We start from the raw sequence: 21513 nt of genomic DNA on the forward strand, positions 1-21513 counted from the left end.
TTAGTAAGCATCAACATGCAAATTTAAAACCACAATCTACTATATACCATCCAGAAACATTAACATGAAAAAGATAAGAAACTACGAAGATGTAGGAAAATCTCATTTAATTGTAGGGAGAGTGTAAACTGGCATAACCACTTTAGAAAATTGTTTGGCAGCATTCGCTAAAGCTGAACATACTCCATGTATGTATGTATGAACAGCCTACTACTCTGTGATCCAGCTATTCAGCTCCTAAATATGTACCTATCTAAAACACACATACACATTTACTGAAAATATGTCTGTGTACCTTCACAGCAGCACAATTTTTTTTGCCATGTCCACACCATGCAGAAGTTCCCGGGCCAGGGATTGAACCTGCACCACAGCGGTGACAAGAGTGGATCCTTAACCCATTAGGCCACTAGGGAACTCTACAATTTTTTTAAAAAATTGAAGTATAGTTGATATTGTGTTAGTTTCAGGTATAATGCAAAGTGATTCAGTTATACATATTCTTTTCCAGATTTTTTTTATATTATAGGTTATTATAAGATATTAATATAGTTCCCTGTGCTATACAGTGGGTCCTTATTGGTTATCCATTTTATGTACAGTAATGTATCTCTTAATCCCACATTCCTAACTTATGGTCCTGCTTCCCCTTTGTGTAACCGTTTGTTTTCTATTTTTGTCTGTTTTGTAAATAGATTCATTTGTATCTTTTTTAATTTTATTTATTTATTTATTTATTTTATTTTATTTTATTTTTTTTTTTTTGTCTTTTTGCTATTTCTTTGGGCCGCTCCCGTGGCATATGGAGGTTCCCAGGCTAGGGGTCGAATCGGAGCTGTAGCCACTGGCCTATGCCAGAGCCACAGCAACGCGGGATCCGAGCCGCGTCTGCAACCTACACCACAGCTCACGGCAACGCCGGATCATTAACCCACTGAGCAGGGGCAGGGACTGAACCCGCAACCTCATGGTTCCTAGTCGGATTCATTAACCACTGCGCCACGACGGGAACTCCGAGTATCTTTTTTTATATCCTACATATACATAATATCATATGGTATTTGCCCTTCTCTTTCTGACTTCACTTAGTATGATAATGTCTAGTTGCATCCATGTTGCTGCAAATGGCATTATTTCATTTTTCTATGCTGAGTAATATTCCATTGTACATTGCACATTTTTTTTTTTTCTTTTCCTTTTTATGGCTGTACCTGCAGCATATGAAAGTTCTTGGGCCAGGGGTCAAATTGGAGCTGCAGCTGGAGCCTATGCCATGGCAATGGCAACACCAGATCCGAACCATATCTGCAAACTCTGCCAGAGCTTGTGGCATGCCAGCTTCTTAACCCACTGAGCCAAGCCAGAGACTGAACCCACATCCTCACAGAGACAATACTGGGTTCTTTACCCACTGAGCCATAATGTGAACTCTTAATCCACATCCTCTTAATCCATTCATCTGTTGATAGATATTTAGGTTGTTTCTATATCTTGGCTATTGGGAATAGCAGAGTAGCATCATTTTTAACCAAAACTGACAAACAACCCAAGTACCCAATACTACCATGGATAAATCATAGTATATTTACACAGTGGAATATTATATAGCAATGAGAATAAATTATTACAAACATGCAGCAACAAGCATGAATCTAAGTAATGTTAAAAGAAAGAAATCATCAACAAAAGAGTATATTCTATAAGATTTCATTTACATAAAGAACAGATAAAACTAGTCCATGATGTTAAAAGCCAGGACAATGGTCACTCTGGGGGTGAAAGGCACTGATTGGAAGGGAACTTTGGTTATTTCTGATGTCTGGTTGACTCTTTCTTCTTTTTGTTTTGCTTTTTAGGGCTTCAATTGCGGCATATGGAATTTCCCAGACCAAGAGTCAAACTGGAGCTACAGCTGCTGGCCTACACCACAGCCACAGCTATGCCAGATCTGAGCTGCATCTGCAACCTACACCAGAGGTTGGGCAACGCTGGATCCCCAACCCACTGAGCAAGGCCAGGGATCAAACCCACATCCTCATGGATACTGTGGGATTCATTTCTGCTGTGCCACAACAGGAACTTCCTGGTTGTTTATTTCTTAATCTGGACAGTGGTTACATGAGGAACCACAATTTGTGAAAATCTGTTACTCTGTATACATATAATTTGTGCATTTTTATACACTTCAGTAAAAGTTATACTGTACTAGAAATTTACATAAGAAAAATAATAAAAAATGCCACTTTAATTGCTTTGCTAACTCATGTAATTATACTATGTTGATCAATTACTGGTTCTCTTCAAATGTTTACATTTTTCCGTAACACTCTGAAAAGTTCATTGAAAGGTCATGGTCAGTGCATTTTTCTGTACATGAATGGCACAGGAAAGGAAGTGAGAAAAGTGAGATCATCATCTGTATGAATTAAATACCTCTGGACCCATTTCTCCTCGGGCCACTCTCCAGGCCACGGACCCAGATATCCTTCCGCCAAGTTCTCCAGGCTTAGGGCTTCGGGGAGATATAAATTCAACAAGCTCCACAATTATCCTTTGGAGAAGTTCTTTTCTTCTGTTTTCTGACAAAGATATTTGCCTCTGTAATTCATGTTAAAAAAAAGTCAAGATCAGGAGAATGAGAGGTCCATCTCTAAGTATGAATGTCATTAAGACATTCGGATTGTAATGGGATCTTAAAAGAACCAACTTTATTTTCAACCATATACATATTTGGAAAATAGAAAGGACACTGTAGAAATGTAAAATAGTTTTACAAATTTTATGTTAAGCAATCACTTAACACCCACATCCAACTTTCCATGCCCTTTACTGGCCTAGATTTAAAAGAGAGGCAGCAGCTTCTGTTTCTGGATGTGATAGACTAGCTTGTGTCAGACCAACTGTCCTGCTGAGAAAGGCAAGGACAGCAGTGGACAACACACACAGACACCCCAACACTTGCTTGAGTGTAACAGAGAGCTACCAAAGTAGCTCAAACCGAAGAAGCTAAGATTCCAAGGGAAGAAATAAACTGAGTTGACCTGAACTGCACCTCTCCTCCCTTTCTGCCAATAGTGGCACGAGGAGCCAAGCTCAAATCAGGCCAGGGAGCTGAAATGCAAAGCAGAGTTTGAAGCAGAATTGTCAGTGCTGGGGAGTAAATTGCTGGAGCTCAAGTAATACCCTAGGTTTTCAGCCTCAGATCTCGGAAGGGCTATACACTATAAGTAAGGTGAAATCCCAGTACAAGACAACTCACCTTGAATCTCAGTCACTGTAAGGTGATTGACCCTATTCTAACTGCCTGCCAGAAGCAAAATTAGTTGTTTTTTAAAACGTGAAAATACACACACACGGCAAAAAAAATTCAGTACTACAAAAGGGGTATAAAAATAAAAGCTGAAACTTCCCTCTTGGACCCCCAGTTCCTCTTTTCAAAAATAGTCACTGTTAATAATTTCCTGTGCCTTGTTTCAGAAATTTCCATACTTGGAGGGGGATGTGTGTGTAATTATAACTCAAGACTCCTTTACTTCAAAAAATAAGACAACATACATTTTACATGGAGTATTAAACAAATTGAGACATTGTTTCACTAAACTTTGAGATATGACAATTTAATGCAGAAATAAAAACCTCCCACAATATTTAAAATGAGTTCTCAAGGAGATTTTCAAAGAACAAAAAGACATTTAATACACTTAAATATTTTTGTTTCCAAAATAATGCTACTACTTTAGGAACTTCAATGGGTTAAAAAATGGCTATTTTTTCATTGTATAAAAGAAATCGCAAATGTTCCCGCAAAAATGACAAATGCCCATCACATACCTGCTTATTAAGTCCATTAATAGTTTCTCGAAGTAACTCTTCTTTAATTTTAGTTCTTCTGGAGATTACCTCTTCATGTTTACAAGAATATCGCCAAGTGACATCAACCACCTCGAATTATAGGATATAAATATTTAATAAGATTACAACCATCAGCCTTGATTGCTAAATACCTAGAATGCATGCAATTCTTAAACAGAATTTTTTAAATGCTATCCTTTGAAGTTTAAAAATCTGCTAAAAAAATTAGAGAATATGTTTTTTAATTTATTTTCTAATTGGTACACTTCCAAGAAAGACTGAATACGAGATGAAATTTTCAGAACATTTAGCTGATTTCACAAAATTCAACAAAACTCCATTTTTATTGTGTTGAACATATAAATTATAAATGTACATAAATATAGTACAGATTTTTTTTTTTTTTGGGCTATGGCATATGAAAATTCCCAGGCCAGGGGCTGAACCTGCTCTACAGCAGAGAAAACACGGGCCCCTAACTGCTACACCACCAGGGAACTTCCTGGAACTGATTTTTAACAAAGATGCAAAGATAATTCAATGGAGAAAGGATAATTTTTTCAACTAGTGGTTCTAAAACAATTTGTTATCTGTATGCAAAATAATTTCAATTCACACCTTGGACTACATATAAGAATTAACCACAAATGGCTCAAAAACACAAATGTAAAACTACAACTACAGACTTTTAAAAGAAAATGTGGGAGAAAGTCCTTTTGGCTTGGGCTAGGTAAACATCTCTTAGATATAACATCAAAAAGCAAGATCGGGGAGTTCCTGTCGTGGCGCAGTGGTTAACAAATCTGACTAGGAACCACAAGGTTGCGGGTTTGATCTCTGGCCTTGCTCAGTGGGTTAACGATCCGGCGTTGCCGTGAGCTGTGGTGTAGGTTGCAGACGCGGCTCGGATCCCGCGTTGCTGTGGCTCTGGCGTGGGCCTGTGGCTACAGCTCCGATTCAACCCCTAGCCTGGGAACCTCCATATGTCGTGGGTGCAGCCCTAGAAATGGCGAAAAGGCAAAAAGGCAAAAAGACAAAAAAAAAAAAAAAGCAAGATCCATAAAATAACAATTTGATTAAGTGGACTTCATCAATTTCTTCTCTTCAAAAATCACTGGGAGAATAAAAAGCCAAGCCACAAACAGGGAGAAAGTCTTTGCAAAACATAATTTGAAAAAGAACTTGTATTCAGAATACATAAAGAACTCTCAAAGACCCAACAAGAAAATGAACCCAATTTTAAAAAATGTGCAAAGCAGACAAATGGATGACAAATAAGCACATAAAAGAATGCTCAATATTCATCCTTAGGGAAATATAAATGAAACCACAATGCAATACCACCACTTATCTATCAAAAGGGTGAAAATGAGAAAGTCAGACCACACTATTAGGAGGAATATGGAGAAACTGAGAATCCTCACATACTGCTGGTGAGAAGCTAAAATGGCACCATCCCTTTGGAAAACAGTTTAGCAGTTACTTAAAAAGACACTGGAATTCCCGTTGTGGCTCAGTGCATTACGAACCTGACTAGTATTCATGAGGACGCAGGTTGGATCCCCAGCCTCACTCAGTGGGTTAAGAATCCGGCGTTGCTGTGAGCTATGGTGTAGGTCTCAGACGTGGCTCAGATCCTATGTTGCTGTAGCTGTAGTGTAGTCCAGCAGCTGTAGCTCTGATTCAACCCCTAGCCTGGAAACTTCCATATGCTGTGTGTGTGACCCTAAAAAGATTAAAAAAAAAAAAAAAAGTTAAGACATACACCTATAATATGACTCGGTCATTCCATTTCAGGCATTTAACAAAGGGAAAAGAAAGCATATACCCATATGAAGACTTGTCCCTCAATGTTCATAGCAACTTTATTTGACATAGTAAAACTGGAAAATATCCCAATGTCCATCAACAGGCAAATGGATAAACAAACTATGGTCCATTCATACAATGAAAAGAATCAACTACTGATACAGGAAAAAACAAGGGTGAATCTCAAAATAATTATGCTGAGCAAAACGATCCCCCCTCAATCAAAAGGAGTACATGTGATTCCATTCATATAAAACTTTAGAAATGCATATTAATCTATAGTCTCAGAAAGTAAGTTTGTGGCTGTCTGGAGAAGGGCAAGAAAGGATAATGCAGAACTCAAGGGATAAGGAATGTGCTCACTACCTCAATTGCAAAGGTGATTCCATGGGTGAATACAGAGGACAACATTTATTAAGTTGTCCACTTTAAATACACGCTGCTTATTTTATGTCAACTATACCTTCAAAAGCTATCAAAAAAGGAAAAATAATCTGATGCTTAGAAAACATTTTTTTCTCATAGGAGCTACCTCATCTTTAGAAAATGCGATGACATAGGACAGCTTCTTGCCCCACCCTATTTCATAGAGGAGGGGCTTGTCGCAGACATCTTCACAGGGGTCACAGTGCAGCCAGCGCTGCTGAGAAGGGGAATAGACTTCAGTCCAGACGTGGTCTGCTCAAGTGAGAGAAAGGACAGCGAGAGAAAGAGGAAACCAGAGTCAATTTTATAAAAGCAGAAAGACTTCCAACAACTATGGAATGCCTAAGATGAGAACCATATAATAATATGCAACATTCTAAATTTTAATTAATAAGACCAAGCATTTTGAGGCCCACAAGACTCTAGAACATTTGTTCTAATTTTTCTGTCTCCTTGAAATCCTTGAAAATGTTTTGGAAAATCTTCTTTAATATAATCAGTTTTAGGCTTAATTAAAAAATAATGTGAGCTGGGAGTTCCCTTCGTGGCTCAGTGGTTAACCAATCTGACTAGGAACCATGAGGTTTCAGGTTCGATCCCTGGCCTTGCTCAGTGGGTTAAGGATCCGGCGTTGCCATGAACTGTGATGTAGGTTGCAGACATGGCTCGGATCTGGTGTTGCTGTGGCTCTGGCGTAGGCCAGCAGCAACAGCTCCCATTAGACCCCTAGCCTGGGAACCTCCATATGCCACGGGTGAGGCCCTAAAAAAGACAAAAAGACAAAAAATAAATAAAAAATGTGAGCTATAACTTTAAAAAAGCAAACATATTGAACAGCACCAAGAACATAGGACCAATGCATGGTTTGCTAATGTAAAGCAGTTAGTTCCACTATAAAACGGCAGTTTCTCTAGACCTCTAAGGCCTAGATCAGCTGAGGTCTAACAGAGGAGCTCTGGTTAATGATGTCTGATGTGTGACTGTCAGAGAACAATTAACTATTAGGTGAAGATTTCATTTTATTCTAACAAGACAACAAAAATCTAAAAAGGAAAACTTTTTAAATATGTAAAGTACACAAGTCGTAACTAAATAAGGACCATATAAACGTCACATAACTTTTTATTAATTTTTATTGTATACTGAGTTAAGATTACTAAATCTTTTATACTAATCTCTATAATAATGAAGACATCTACAGTAATTATTACATGTACTAATATATAAACAGCATAACTAAAAATGTCATGATAAATGTTAATAAAAAAATGTTTATAGGAGTTCCCGTCGTGGCGCAGTGGTTAACGAATCCGACTAGGAACCATGAGGTTGCGGGTTCGGTCCCTGCCCTTGCTCAGTGGGTTAATGATCCGGCGTTGTTGCCGTGAGCTGTGGCGTAGGTTGCAGACGCGGCTCGGATCCCGCGTTGCTGTGGCTCTGGCGTAGGCCGGTGGCTACAGCTCCAATTCGACCCCTAGCCTGGGAACCTTCATATGCTGCGGGAGCGGCCCAAGAAATGGCAACAACAACAACAACAACAACAACAACAAAAGACAAAAAAAAAAAATGTTTATAGTGCAAAGTATCAGGCAAAATGCTCAGGATTCTACAAAAGATTTGTACTCCCCATAAAAAACCTGTGAGGCTGATACTACAATTATTTACAGAAGGCAAATGGAAACTCAGACTGACAAGGCCAGAAAGTGACAGAAAACAAGACTGGACTGGACACCAATCCTTAAGTTTGCAAAGCTCCCCTGGTCTCTGTTCACCACATTCGCACCTGTGTAATCCCAAACATAGCGAGCTTCAAAGCCTAAGGCTCGACAGCACAGGGTGAAACAATTGGCCCACTCGCCACAGCGTCCACATCTTGTCTCCAAAAGCTTCTCAGGATTATTATACCTGGTTTAAAATAACACAAAAAGCTTTGCTTCATTATCGCAATCGAGAATTTTAAAGAATTTATATTACCTTTGTGATAAACAGCACTATTTCTTAACTTCATATTCTTAAATAATGATTAAAGAGCCTGGAACATATGAGGTATGGTGCTAGAATCTTGGGTGAAAAATCAGTGGTACAGCCTTCAAAGAGCTTACAGTACTAAGAGAGACAAGGAAAGAATGCAAATGATTTTAATACCTGGCAGAATGTGATATAAACCATACAACAGGTTGGAATTAGTGCTGTGGGAGAGGTTTGGGGAGGAGAGCTTGTATTTGAACCGGGTATTGAAGGATGGGCAGGTTTTGGACAGGCAGAAATTCTCTAGGAAATCTGCTTCTTAAGCATTAGAATTATTCTAACAAGTAATTCTAAAAAGCAACAGGTAATTAACAAGCTCATTGTACTTAAAAGGTAAAAACTTCAACACGCTAAAGATTTTAAAACTTACTTAACTTTATATAAAATATTATTTTTCTAAGTTTTTTTTTTTTTTTTTTTTCCTTTTTAGGGCTGCACCTGCAGCATACGGAAGTTCCTGGGCTAGGGGTCGAATTGGAGTTGCAGCTGCTGGCCTACGCCACAGCCACACCAGATCCAAGCTGCATCTGCAACCTATGCTGCACCTTGCAGCAATGCTGGATCCTTAACCCACTGAGCAAGGCCAGGGATCAATCCCTCATCCTTATGGATACTAGTCTGTTTCTTAACCTGCTGAGCCATAATGGGAACTCCTTCTAATGATCATTTTGATTGAAATTTTAGTCTTCTGAACTACTTAAAAGTGTTGCTAATTTCAAAGTTGCTATTTGAAATATGTTTGCAACATTCTCCCCCCACCCCCACCCCACCCCCCATGCCCTCAGGATGCAGAAGTCCCCAGGCCAGGGATGGAACCTGACCCACAGCAGTGACAACACAAGATCCTTAACTCATTGAAGAACCACCAGGGAATTCCTGCAACATTCTTTTAGAGTTACTCCAATTACAAAATTGGAGTGAAAAAGCCTGGTAGGAAGGAAACAGTTTTCTGAATGAATTGGGCCTGCAGTGACAAACTGGTCTTAAATTAAGCAGATGCTCTTGCATGAACTAAGTTAAATGACTTATCATTTTGGTAATGTAGCTGCTGAAAAAAGTTGTCTATTTAGATGAAGAAGTAACAACAGCATAATTAGAGCATGCTATGCCTGGTACCACTTGTGCCAAGCTGAAAGGTCAGCTTAGTCCCTAATTAACAGTGTTCATCCTCCCAACCCCTTATACAGAGAACAGCTAACAGTAAGACAAGTATATGATTAGAAGGGAAACAAATAACACTCTGTATAAATACCTTTGTTAGCCTCTGACCTTCCACACTGCAGTTATCAGTCTATATCCAACTGCCTAGGGTTTATGAGGAGAGGGATTTAATTATATATATTAATTATGTATAATTAATATATATATATTTTACCTTCAAACATTTCCAAAGTACCTGTGCAAATGTATGCTGAATGAAAAAATAACTCTATTATTTTAGAGAATTATTGAATACTGAATTCTTTTTATCTTATCACAGGACTGATTCCTAGTTAGGAAAGAACTGAGTTCCTAAGCCCCCAAAATTAAGTACTGCAAAAACTTGGTATCTTTTTTTGCCTGATGATACAACCAAACTTTACAAGCAGTGCCAATTAAGAATATCTGATAAAAGACTTACAAATTGAAGGATAGAAAAAGTTAAAAATTCCAATTCCCTCAGTTTAAAATTTAGTGATATGAAGGCAGGTTAAGTTGGGGGGGGGAGGCACGTAATTGAAACAAACTTCTGTCATTTAAAATAAAATATGCGGTACCACACTGTACTATACTTTCACCTTCTATGCCACCACCTGATGATTTGAAGTACGGCACTGTATTTACTATCACAGTGATCAGTATTAATGTTTTAGCATCACTTTTATTTGCTACCGGTATTATTAAAGTTATCAAAATGTTACCATTTATGCATTAAAAGAAGAAAAATACAAGATTTACAGCATTAAATTCCTAGGACTAAACTCAATTTATATTCAAGAGTCAACAAACTTTTCCTCTAAAAAGCCAGACGGTAAATATTTTAGATTTTGCAGGCCATATGGTCTCTGTTGCCAGTATTCAACTCTGCCATGAAAATGTGAAAACAGTCACAGACCATAAGTTAATGGAGCAGCATGGATGTGTTGGAATAAAATTTTATTTACAAGACAGGATGTGGGCTGAATTTAGCCCATCAGCCATAGCTTGATGACCCCTGTCCTAGAGTAGTATATTTCTAATAATTAAAATGAAGGTTAAAAGTTGATTTAATGAAATTCTCTTCTAACCGTTTTGACTGTGGTCCATAGGCTACTCACCTTGGGAATCGATTGCTGAGCGGGCAGGCATCACAGTAGTGATCTTCTACTCTGTCTGCGCCCCACTTCCGCTCATCATCACTGGGGAACAATGAGGTGCCTCTAGACTTGGTCTGGCCACCACATTTACTGCATGCCATGTCATTCACCCAGTGGAAAAACTCTTCCTTAAACCAGTGTAAAAGCTCCAGCAAAAGAAAATCCTCCTCATTTAAATGAGTACCTGAGGAGTTGAAACAGAACTAAGTAAGATTTTAAGCAGAAAAAATAAAAACACCCACATATATTTTATTCACAAATATGAAGCTGAAATATATGAAAACAGAAGAGCTAAAAGGCCTTCAAAAATAAGATGTGGAGAGAATTGTCAGTGTATTGTGAAGTAGGCTGAATACAATGATGTGATCCACTGCACATTCAAGGCAGTCGGACTTGACTGTTGCATCCTCTAACCTCCACCATGCGTTTACATGGGAGCTGAACAAAATCTCTTAGGGAACTGCTGTCAGTTTGGAATTCATCCCAAAGCATGAGAGAGGTAAGAAAATAAGTCTGATTTTGAAAAACATTTTTAAATGACCACATTAAATTGTTATCAGATATATACACAAGTATATATGAAACAATCACAAAATTACAGGCAGAAATTACAGAATTCTGGACACTTTAAAAATCATCCTATTAGTTTTTCTGTTAGTGCTTCTACTGTAGAATATAATTCATCTGTGAATACTCACCACAAAACACATAAAAACAAACCATGTAAACAATATAGTTTTTTAAAAATGTTTTGAATTTTTTAAAATATTTTTTTTTATTTGGCAGATTTCAAACTTAAAGTTGCAAGAACAGTAAAAAGAAATCTATATTCTTCCCCCAGAATCCACTTAAATTTTGCCAATTTTCCCAGCAATGACATTTAGTAACAAAGAATCTAATCCACATGTTGCACTCGGTTGTGTTTCCAGCCTCTTTATTCAGGAACAATACATATAGTTTTATATTGTAAGCATGTAAGCATGACATGTTATATCCATTTTATCAAATAAAAAGATCTTTCTTGATCATATTCAAGAGCACAGTATCTCTAGGAAGAAAGAAAGGGGAGGGGAAAAGAATCTGGGAGACATATACTGGGGGTTCTCATTTCTATCTTTAATATTTTATTATTAAAAAGTAATAAAACATGTATATGAAGAAAACATGGCGTAACGTTAAGATTAATAAAGTCTGATGCTGGTCACAGGTGTTTGAGATGTTACATTTTATTCCTGTAATTATGTTTCCTATATTTCACAATAAAAAACTACAGAGGAAAATAACTACAGAGAATATTAAAAGGCCAAAATACATTATGTTCTTCAACAGGAAAATTCAGTATTCACAAACTGCTAATTCTCCACAACTAATCTGTACTTTAATGCAATCTCAACTGAAATTATAAAATAATTTTTCATAAAAGTTGACAAGCTAACTGCAAAATTCATGTGAAAGAGAAAATGCATAAAATAGTCTACACAACTTAGACTAAGAATGAGATAAAGAATGTATACATGTATGTATAACTGGGTCACCATATTATACAGCAGAAAATTGACAGAACACTGTAAACCAGCTATAATGGAAAAAAATAAAAATCATTATATTAAAAAAATGAGATAAATGTCTACTACACATCAAAATACATTACAAAGTTCTAATAATTAAACAGTTCTGTTATTGGTAAAGGAGAGACAAATAGATCAATGAAATGAAACAGTCATGAAAGACAGATTTCTAAGTGACACACTATATAAAACTATAAAGTAGTTCTAAGAGGATGTTCAATAAATAGTACTGGGACAAGTACCATCCAAATATAAGATTCCTACTCCATTCATTTCAATACATGTGTGTATAAATATATACATACATATTTATATATATATAATATATTCAGAGAGGGGATATTGTAAAAGTAACAGTAGAAGTTTTTGGTTATTATTTTGGGATAGAAATGAAACATAACTGTAAAAATAATGAAATAATGGAAAACTTCATTCTTAAATTGTATAACGTTTGAATTTCAAAAGATGAACTAAATTAAATTAAACAAAGAATTCTGGGAGAAAGATACAATGTGTCTAACAAAGAAAAGTATCCAGGATATATTAAGAGCTTCTATAAATCAGTAAGAATATTAACAAACACATTAGAAAAATTAGTAAGGTCCACAAAAGAAGTTCAATAATTTCACTAAGTCAAAAAAAATACTCTCAGATGCTTATGGTATAAAGTGGAAGGCAGTCTGTTTGGCAGGGATCTGCTATAGTGTAAAAGATCCCTTGCAACTCATATCTTTCTTATAGTATAAAAGAAAACTCTTGACACTCTTATATCTATTCCAAATAAACATCTGTTCATGTATGCCCAGGCGTGTTTTCTTGACAAGGATCTTTACTGTAGCAGTTTTTAGAACAGGGAAAAATGGTAAGCAATCTCAATGTCCATCAGTGGGGAACTGTATAAATAACACTGCTTACGTACCAGAGCACTAGGGAGGGTGGAAATGATTTCCAAGATACATTAGTAAACAAAAAAACACCAAGGAGCTGAATATACAGATCATAAATTTTACATAAACCCATGAAACTTAAAAATATTTTTACAGATGACTAGTTATGGGTGTACATACACAGGAAAAGATATGAAAAGGAACACATCAGGTGATAATAGCTGTTATCTCTGCAAGAGGAGGAGCAGGACTGACTGGCAGGGAGAGCTTAGCATTTCCTGTACAGAGCAAAGTTTTTCCCCAAGAAAATTTTCATGAATGTTAGACTAAAAATGAACTTTTTAAAAATACAGCACTGCCAGAGTTCCCATCATGGCTCAGCAGTAATGAATCAGACTAGCATCCATGAGGACACAGGCTAGATTCCCAGCCTCACTGTGAGCTGTGGTGTAGGTTTCAGATACAGCTAGGATCCCACGTTGCTGTGGCTGTGGTGCAGGCCAGCAGCTGGAGCTCCAATTCAACCCCTAGCCTGGGAACTTTCATATGCTGTGGCATTAAAAAGACAAAAAAACAGCCAGCCCCTTTGGTAGGCTGGAAAATGGCCCGCCAAAAGATGTTCATTTTCTACCCTTGGTGCTTGTGAATGTTACCAAAAAAAAAAAAAAAAAAAAAAAAGAAAGAAAGAAAGAAAAGAAATCCTTTGCAGATATGATTAAGGATTCTGGGATGGGGAGATTACCCTGGATTATTACATGTGGTCCTTCAATGCAATGACATGTGTCCTTTTAAGAGGGAAGCAGTGGGAAATTTTACACAGAGAAGGTGATTGGAGGAAATTTGAAGATGCTGATCTTGAAGACTGGAGTGATGCAGCCACAAGCCAAAGACTGCAAGCAGCCAGCAGAAGCTGGCAGAGGCAAGGAAAAGATTCTCCCCTAGAAGCCTCCAGGGGGTGTGGCCTGACCATCACCTTAATTTTCGCCCAATGATACTGATTATGGACTTCCAGAACTGTGAGAGAGTACATTTCTGTTGTTTTGAGGAACCAAGTTTGTGATGATTTGTTACAGCAGCCACAGAAGACTAATATACCCACTCCTTTGCCTCTCTGAGTCTTATTCCTTCTGCTACAGCCACAATGCCTTCCCTGCCACCCCTTAAACATGCCAAGCTCACTCCCATGCAGGGAGCCTTTGCAGCTGTTGGTGCCCAGTGAAAAGGAAATCACTGCTTTTAAGAAAACCCTTTCTTGGAGTTCCCATCATGGTTCAGTGGTTAACGATTTGGACTAGGAACCATAAGATTGCGAGTTTGATCCCTGGCCTTGCTCAGTGGGTTAAGGATCTGGCGTTGCCGCGAGCTGTGGTGTAGGTCGCAGACTCGGCTCGGATCCTGTGTTGCTGTGGCTGTGGTGTAGGCCTGTGGCTATAGCTACAATTAGACCCCTAGCCTGGGAACCTCCATATGCCTAGGGAGTGGCCGTAGAAAAGGCAAAAGGACAAAAAAAAAAAAAAGAAAAAAAGAAAAGAAAACCCTTTTTTGATAACCCCATACCAAAACACATCTTTCCTAATCACTCTCTATTGTGTTATTCTGACTTGTCTTTCCATCACGTATTATTACCTGTCACATTTCAGTGTTTGTTTTTAGCTGTCTTCGTTGTTATGTTTCCAAGACCTAGAGCTATGCTTGTTATACAGTTAAGTACTCAGTAAATACTGGAATGATGACAGGAGGACTGAACAAACAAACAAGCCTCATGCTACTACTTAGACTCAATACTGCTCGTTCAACAGTCATAATCAAGATGGGAAAGGCAGGGAAGACAGCATACTTTGGTTGATGCATGTGGGCTCCTGGGTGCGGTAGCAGCTTCCCACAAGGAGGACTAGTGCACAGACAGGGAGGCCCATCTGAGGGTCCATGTTCCTTGGTCCTGCAAGATCCTAAATATTATCTCGAGAAATCAAAGTGGAGTCCTGCCTGTACAAGATAAGCTCAAAGACACAAGGGGTTAAAGGAAGGTCTGACTTAGATGCTAAATTCTGTGAAGAGAATATTCAGAGTGTGGAGAGCATATTTTTCAATTATAATCCAGGCTTTAAATTACTTAATTTTGCATCTTCAAACATACCATATAAATATATTTCTGGTAACTTTTCACGACAAAACTAAAATGAACAAGTTTAGGCTTTAACTCCATCCTATGAAACCATAGACATCAATGCACAAAAAGAGATGGAATAAGAAGAAAACCAGTAAAAACATCAGAAGAGGATGCCTCATCCTCAGACACAGCTTTAAGCTCAATATTCTGCCTCCCATGTCTTCATAGTCAACCTAGTAAGCCAAAGTAAATTTTCCAAAATGATAGGACTCTTCCTCTTCTAAAAAGGTGTTTCATTTGTGGGTGGAACAATCACACACAACAAACCCTCAGTCTTCCAGGCCAGAACCATCAAACCATGCTTCTCTGAGCCTTACCCATCTCTGGAGTTGCCTCAGGGGCTGGGCTCTATGCCCCCATTTTGCTTCAAACCAGAACACTTTTTCTCATTCAGAAACTCAGAAAAAAAATTTGTCTGGAGGGGAAAAAAAGATGTCATTTCATGAGGAAAGAATATCACCAGCCCAGGAATTCCTGTTGTGGCTCAGTGGTAATGAACTTGAATAATATCTGTGAAGACTCAGGTTCAATCCCTGGCCTCACTTAGTGGGTTAAGGATATGGCATGAGCTGTGGTGTATGTCGCAGACATGGCTCAGGTCCCGTACTGCTGTGGCTGTGGCATAGGTGGGCAGCTGCACCTCTGATTCAACTCCTAGCCAGGAAACTTCCACATGCTGCATATGCAGCCTTAAAAAAGCAAAACAAAACAAACAAAAAAAAGAGAGAGAGAAAAAAATCACTAGCCTGGACAGAGAAGGCCTTGTCATCACCATCTTAGTGCCACACAAGAAAAAGCCAAAAAAAAAAAAAAAAAAAAAAACAAAAAAACAAAAAACCAAAACTTGAAGGCAAGAAAAAAGTTTATGGCAGGCATATTACCATAAACAATCCAGGCAACAGAGTAAGGGGAATATTTAAAGTGTCGCTGACAGAAAAAAACCACCAACCTAGAATTCTATTATCCCAGTAATTGCATCCTCCATCAGTGAAGGAGAAATAGACTTTCTCAGGCAAAGAAAAACTGAGGGACTTCAACTCTAGTAGACCTGCCCTGCAAGAAATAGTAATGGGAATTCTTCAGGAAGAAGAAAAGTGAATCATAAACTGGAGCCTGCATAAAGGAAGAGCATCAGAGAAGGAATGAATAAAGATAACAGAAGATCTGTTATTGTTATTTTCTTACTTATTCTAAAAAGTAACCACTTAAATTAACAAACTGGGTGATTACAGTAACTGGATAAGTGCAATAAGCAATGGCAGAGTCTTCAGGGAAGGAAACAGTTCTGTGAAGAGGTATCTGCACCATACATGAAGCCATATGATTCTGAGGATGAACAGATTAGCTAATGTTTACTGCAAACTAGGGTAATCAAAAGTATTGCAGAACCCTATAGAAAACACAGTTAAGAAATGACTTAACATATTATAGAATGAGTGTGTGTATATAATGTATATATACACATAACTGAATCACTTTGCTGTACAGCAGAAATTAACAAGAGTGTAAATCAACTTTACTTCAATTAAAAAAGAATGACTTAACAGGAGTTCCCGTTGTGGCGCAGTGGTTAACGAATCCGACTAGGAACCATGAGGTTGCGGGTTCGGTCCCTGCCCTTGCTCAGTGGGTTGACGATCCGGCGTTGCCGTGAGCTGTGGTGTAGGTTGCACACACGGCTCGGATCCCACGTTGCTATGGCTCTGGCGTAGGCCGGTGGCTACAGCTCCGATTGGACCCCTAGCCTGGGAACCTCCATATGCCGCGGGAGCGGCCCAAGAAATAGTTAAAAAGACAAAAAAAAAAAAGAATGCCTTAACAGATTAAAAACCAATTACATAAAAACTAAACAAAACAAAACAAAACAAAACCCAATTACATAAAAACTCAAAAAAGCTGAAGTTAGAAAATTTTAACAACTAAAATCCTAGGACCATTAATGAAAACAACAAATAATTACTGGTTGATGACTGTGGCCCGTGTTGTCCTATTTCTTTATTTCTTAAAATTATCATTCCTATTTTTGAATGTAGAAACTGAGGCGTAGAGACTAAATCACCAGCATGGTGATGCTTGGGAAGAGGCAGAGCTGGATTTACGCCAGGCACACTTCACTATCCACACTCTTCATCAGTAACTATCTATTAAAGTGAGTCAGTCAACAACCTAACCAGAGGAATTAATTTTGAATATGGCTTTTCTCAGATTCACATTAAAATTCATTAATAATGCCATCATATATTCCATGGACTAAAGTTCTACCATATCTAAAAAAAAAAAAAAACCACAAACAAAACACATACAATGATTAAACTGCAAATACATATTTGAGTTTAAAAAAAAAGTTAAAATTTTAACAGATGTATGCAGGAGGTATATGCAATAAAACAAACTATTGTTGTACTTCTTAAAAATACAAATAGAACTAGGTTACATATTTATAATGTATAGAGCAAAAGGCACCACTTCAGGATTTATTTAGCATATTTTTAATACTGAATGGTTATGTAAAACCACTACCTTTATCCAATTTTCTAGCTCTAGATAACTTTTCTTGGGATCTTCGTTTTAGTTCTTGGACTGGAATACAAGCCAGTGCTTTCTCCTGGAGAGCAAGGTTCTCATATACCAGCACATGCTGAATGTTGGACCGGAGAACTTTTAGAATGACTGAATCACCAGTAACCTAATAGAAAGAAAGTAGTGAATTAGCTTTTCTCCATATGCCATAAAAATAACATAATTAAAAAAAAAAAACTGGTTCTATGCTTTCATAAATAAAGAGAAATGTATGGATTCACTGAAATATAATAATTATACACAAAACCCTTATAAAATTAGTATTAGGAGACAGCCAATTCTGTGTTACTAAGATATATCTATATTTTCATCTCAATATATTATGTTATTGAGTATGTATTTGGATATATTTCAGCAGGGATATGCTGAATTCTTGACCACAAGCTTGGATCAAGACAGTACTCTTAGCAATGCCACTGACAGACGTTTCAGTTTCAAATCCCTATAAACAACATTTTTTTTTAAAACAACTTTATACAGCATTAGCTTAAGGAGGACTATTCCTAAGGGATCAGGAAATTTTGAGAAATTCCTCAAAGAGGAAAGGCAGATACGAACGGACTAAAGAAAGGAACTATTCAGTATGCCCTCTAGAAGAACTGGTTATAAAAGCTAAAAAAAAAGTTCTCAAAACAATCCCAAGGAAGGGGCCTTGGAGTAAGCACCAAGACTGCCAGGCTCTGCAGGTGAGACAGCTGGACATTTTGCCTCTCTCCCTCCCCGCCCCGTCACTCCTTATCAACAAAAAGTGTGTCTCTGAGCAGTGGGGACGATGCTTAGATTCCCAAAAGCAAAGAGAATCATCCCAGCTCAGAAGTGGTGTGCTCTGGCATAGCCTGCCTTGCCTGTTCTGTCCCTCTCCACAAGTGCTAGAACCAGATGTGGTATTCACAGACAGGGCAGCAGGAACTCAAATTCCTAAGAATCTACAACAACCTGTACTGTTGGGAAGATGTTCTAAGATAAACAGCAGAAAGAGATACCCTGTAGCAATGGCAGCAAAAGGCAGAAAAAGAATAAAATGTCTCTCTTCAGATACTTAAGAGTATACTATACTCAGAGAAAGGAAACCATGCCTCCTGGAAATTAAATATTTAAACACCAAAATAAAGAGGCTCTGATGGTGTCAAACAGCAGAATAAATACAGCCAAGTGATCAATTAGAAGACTGAGCCAAGACATTTTCTGAAAATGCAGCACAAAAGAACATATATACACTGAGGATAAACCCAAAATTTCACAAAAATTCGCAAACAGGAATCCTAGAAAGTAGAGTCAAAAAAATGGAAGAGAAAAACTTCTCAAAGAAATAACAGAAAATTTCTGAGAGATGAAGAAAAAGCCAGTATGAATGGGAAAACCAAAACCAAAAACTAAACCAGATATGTAATAGTGACATTTTGTAACTTACTGTTAAAACAAAATCCTAAAAGCCTTTAATGCTATCAGACATCTTATTGGAAACAATGAAGCAAAATCTCTGAAAGACTAAGAGAAAAAGAGAACATACAATTCATATCTCTTCAAACTAATTACATACAAGAACAAAATAAACACACTTTATTTCTTTCCTTTTTTCTTTTTGGCCATGCTCTTAGCATGCAGAAGTTCCTGGGCTAGGGACTGAACCTGTACCACAGAAGTGACAATGCCAGATCCTCAACCCATTAGGCTGCCAGGAAACTCCATTAAACACATTTTCTGACATCTAACAATGCAGAAAATATATCACTCCCAAATTCTATCTAAAAAAAATTATTATAGAAGTTATTGTTGGGAGTTCCCCAGTTAAGGATCCAGTGATGTCACTGATGTGGCTCTGGTTACAGCTGTGGCACCAGCAGGTTCAATCTCTGGCGAACACCAAGGAGTGGAACCTGGAATGAAAAGAAGCAGGGGTGAGTTAAATAAAAACCAAACGAACTTGTAAAATTTAAGTTCTGATTGTTATAAATAAATAATAATTGAAAACAAAAATCTCATTAAGGAAGGTAGCAGGGAAAGGAGCAGACAATTAAAACCTTCCTGAGGGTCCTGTCTTAAGATGGTGGTAGAAAAATATAAAGTAAATATCTGGATTAAAAATTTGGAAAATACTAATAAAAAGGATATTTAACTTCCTAACCTTTAGAGGGAAAATAATAGAAGAAAACTTGATCAATCTAAACAACAACAGTAAAAGAAAAAAATAAGAACTACAGTAAATAGGAATGGACAAAATGTGTATTAAAATGTATTAAAAGAAAGAGTAATTAAAAAATTAACCAAAATCTTATTTAATGTTAGGCACTGCATTAAGCACTAGGGATGGCTACATAGACAGACAATCCCTTACGGTCTAAGGGGGAAAGGCATTAAGCAAATAATGACAGAATCATCACATTAAGTCAACAAATGTTTGTATAGAAATGTGTCTGCGTATATGTGATATATGCTGGAAAAATAATGGAGACCCAAACAGACAAAGATAGTATCCTCACAGAGTAAATAGTTCACAGACACAGAAACAAACAAATATTGCAATGACAATGTTACTCCAATAGTTAATGAGCCTTTATTATTTGTTAGGGACTAGGGACATAATGGTAAGTTAGTTTATTCACATGTATGGTTAAGAGTTATACAGCAAATATAGAAGACAGTGAAACTGTACAACGGGGGTTCTAAAACTAGCATTCTCTGAAGAAATGGTATTTGTGGTAAAATAGGAAGGATGAGAAGCTAGTAAGCAGAAAAGGGAAAAGACTGTTCCTGGGAGAAGGAACTTGTAGGGAGCTAGGGAGTGTGCGCAGGGGGATACCCTGAACATGCCATGGAGGATCAGAGAGAAGTCAGGTGTCTGGAGCACAGAAAACCAAGGGGAAACGGATGGAGAGAGAAAGCTGAGGAGGTTTGGCTTGGAAGCAGCTTCATCTTTCGTGTCTTTCCATTGTACTGGGACGCTATCTAAGAGACCAATCAAGGGAGTAAATTGGTCAGATCCGTGCTTTCAAAATATCACTTGAGCTTCAGTGTGAAGCAAGCAGGTATTAGAAGGCTCAGTAGGGGACCACTGCAGGACTGAGGGGGCAGTGGCTTCAGCTAAGATGGCAGATAAGTGCATGGATATGAAAAAAAATGCAGGTGGTAGAATCAACAAGTCCTGGTGACTGAACTGTGGAGTCAGGAGGCAGTTTGAAAAGTAGAAAAATACATTGAAATGATCTATAGATTTTCCATATGAGCAACTGAGTCAAGAGTTGAACCACTTATAGCAGGAGAAAAACCAGGAAATGGCCAAATGAATGGTCAAGTAAAAATGAACTGAAAATGAAAATGTTCAAGTAAAAGTGAACTGAAAAAGTCCACTAAATTTAGCAGTATTGAGATTGTTGATGATCTTAGTAATAAGTTTGGTAATAGTGGTAATAAGGAAAGCAAGTTGTAAGAGATTGATGGTATAAGTGGTGTCCCAAACGAGCTGTACAAAAATGGCCCACTGGGATGTGACGGAAAACATTACAATTTCTATTCATTTTCTGTCTGAAAAGTAAAGCAATTAAATTACAATAATATTTAATATTTGGATTAATAGTGACCCCCTGCCCCCAAAGCTATGAAAGCTATCCTGAGGGAAGAAAGCACTACAGAGCAGAGGGGTTCACCATGGTACACTCAGTTCTACTTCTGCTCTCATCACCTCACAATATCTGCAGTTCAAGTGCACACATGTGGAGTGCTTCCAAGCAAACAGCAGAGCTATCACACCTACAGTTTTTACTATAAGACACTTCAACAGCTATATTTTAATGCAAAAATTAAAAATCACAATGTACTGAGATCTGACAAAGTGATTCGAATTGAAAATTATTCAATTT

At 37.6% G+C, this 21513-nt stretch overlaps 1 protein-coding gene across 13 annotated transcripts in view; it reads right to left on the reverse strand.

The window, feature by feature from the left end:
• Positions 1-21513, reverse strand: part of NGLY1 (N-glycanase 1) — a 69017-nt gene that overhangs the window by 12733 nt on the left and 34771 nt on the right. For 7 of the 13 annotated variants that reach the window (XR_014822518.1, XM_084987254.1, XM_084987253.1 and 4 more), the window contains 6 exons: positions 17597-17762; positions 10413-10635; positions 7871-7992; positions 6194-6339; positions 3832-3942; positions 2434-2598 (listed from right to left, as the gene is read on the reverse strand). Coding sequence is in view for 10 of the 13 variants with exons in the window: in XM_084987254.1 (XP_084843380.1) it covers positions 2434-2598; positions 3832-3942; positions 6194-6339; positions 7871-7992; positions 10413-10635; positions 17597-17762 (933 nt within the window). In the remaining 3 variants the exon portion in view is untranslated. Of the gene's footprint in view, positions 1-2080; positions 2599-3831; positions 4822-5547; positions 6340-7870; positions 7993-10412; positions 10636-14743; positions 14846-17596; positions 17763-21513 lie in introns of all 13 variants that reach the window. The other 6 variants (XM_084987250.1, XM_084987249.1, XM_084987255.1 and 3 more) reach the window with 3 other exon arrangements.

This window comes from Sus scrofa, chromosome 13, assembly GCF_054392235.1.
Source record: "Sus scrofa isolate SSC_HxYL_T2T_F1_AM1 chromosome 13, Sscrofa_HxYL_maternal_Yorkshire_Landrace_v2.0, whole genome shotgun sequence".
Classification (NCBI taxonomy): Eukaryota; Metazoa; Chordata; class Mammalia; order Artiodactyla; family Suidae; genus Sus; species Sus scrofa.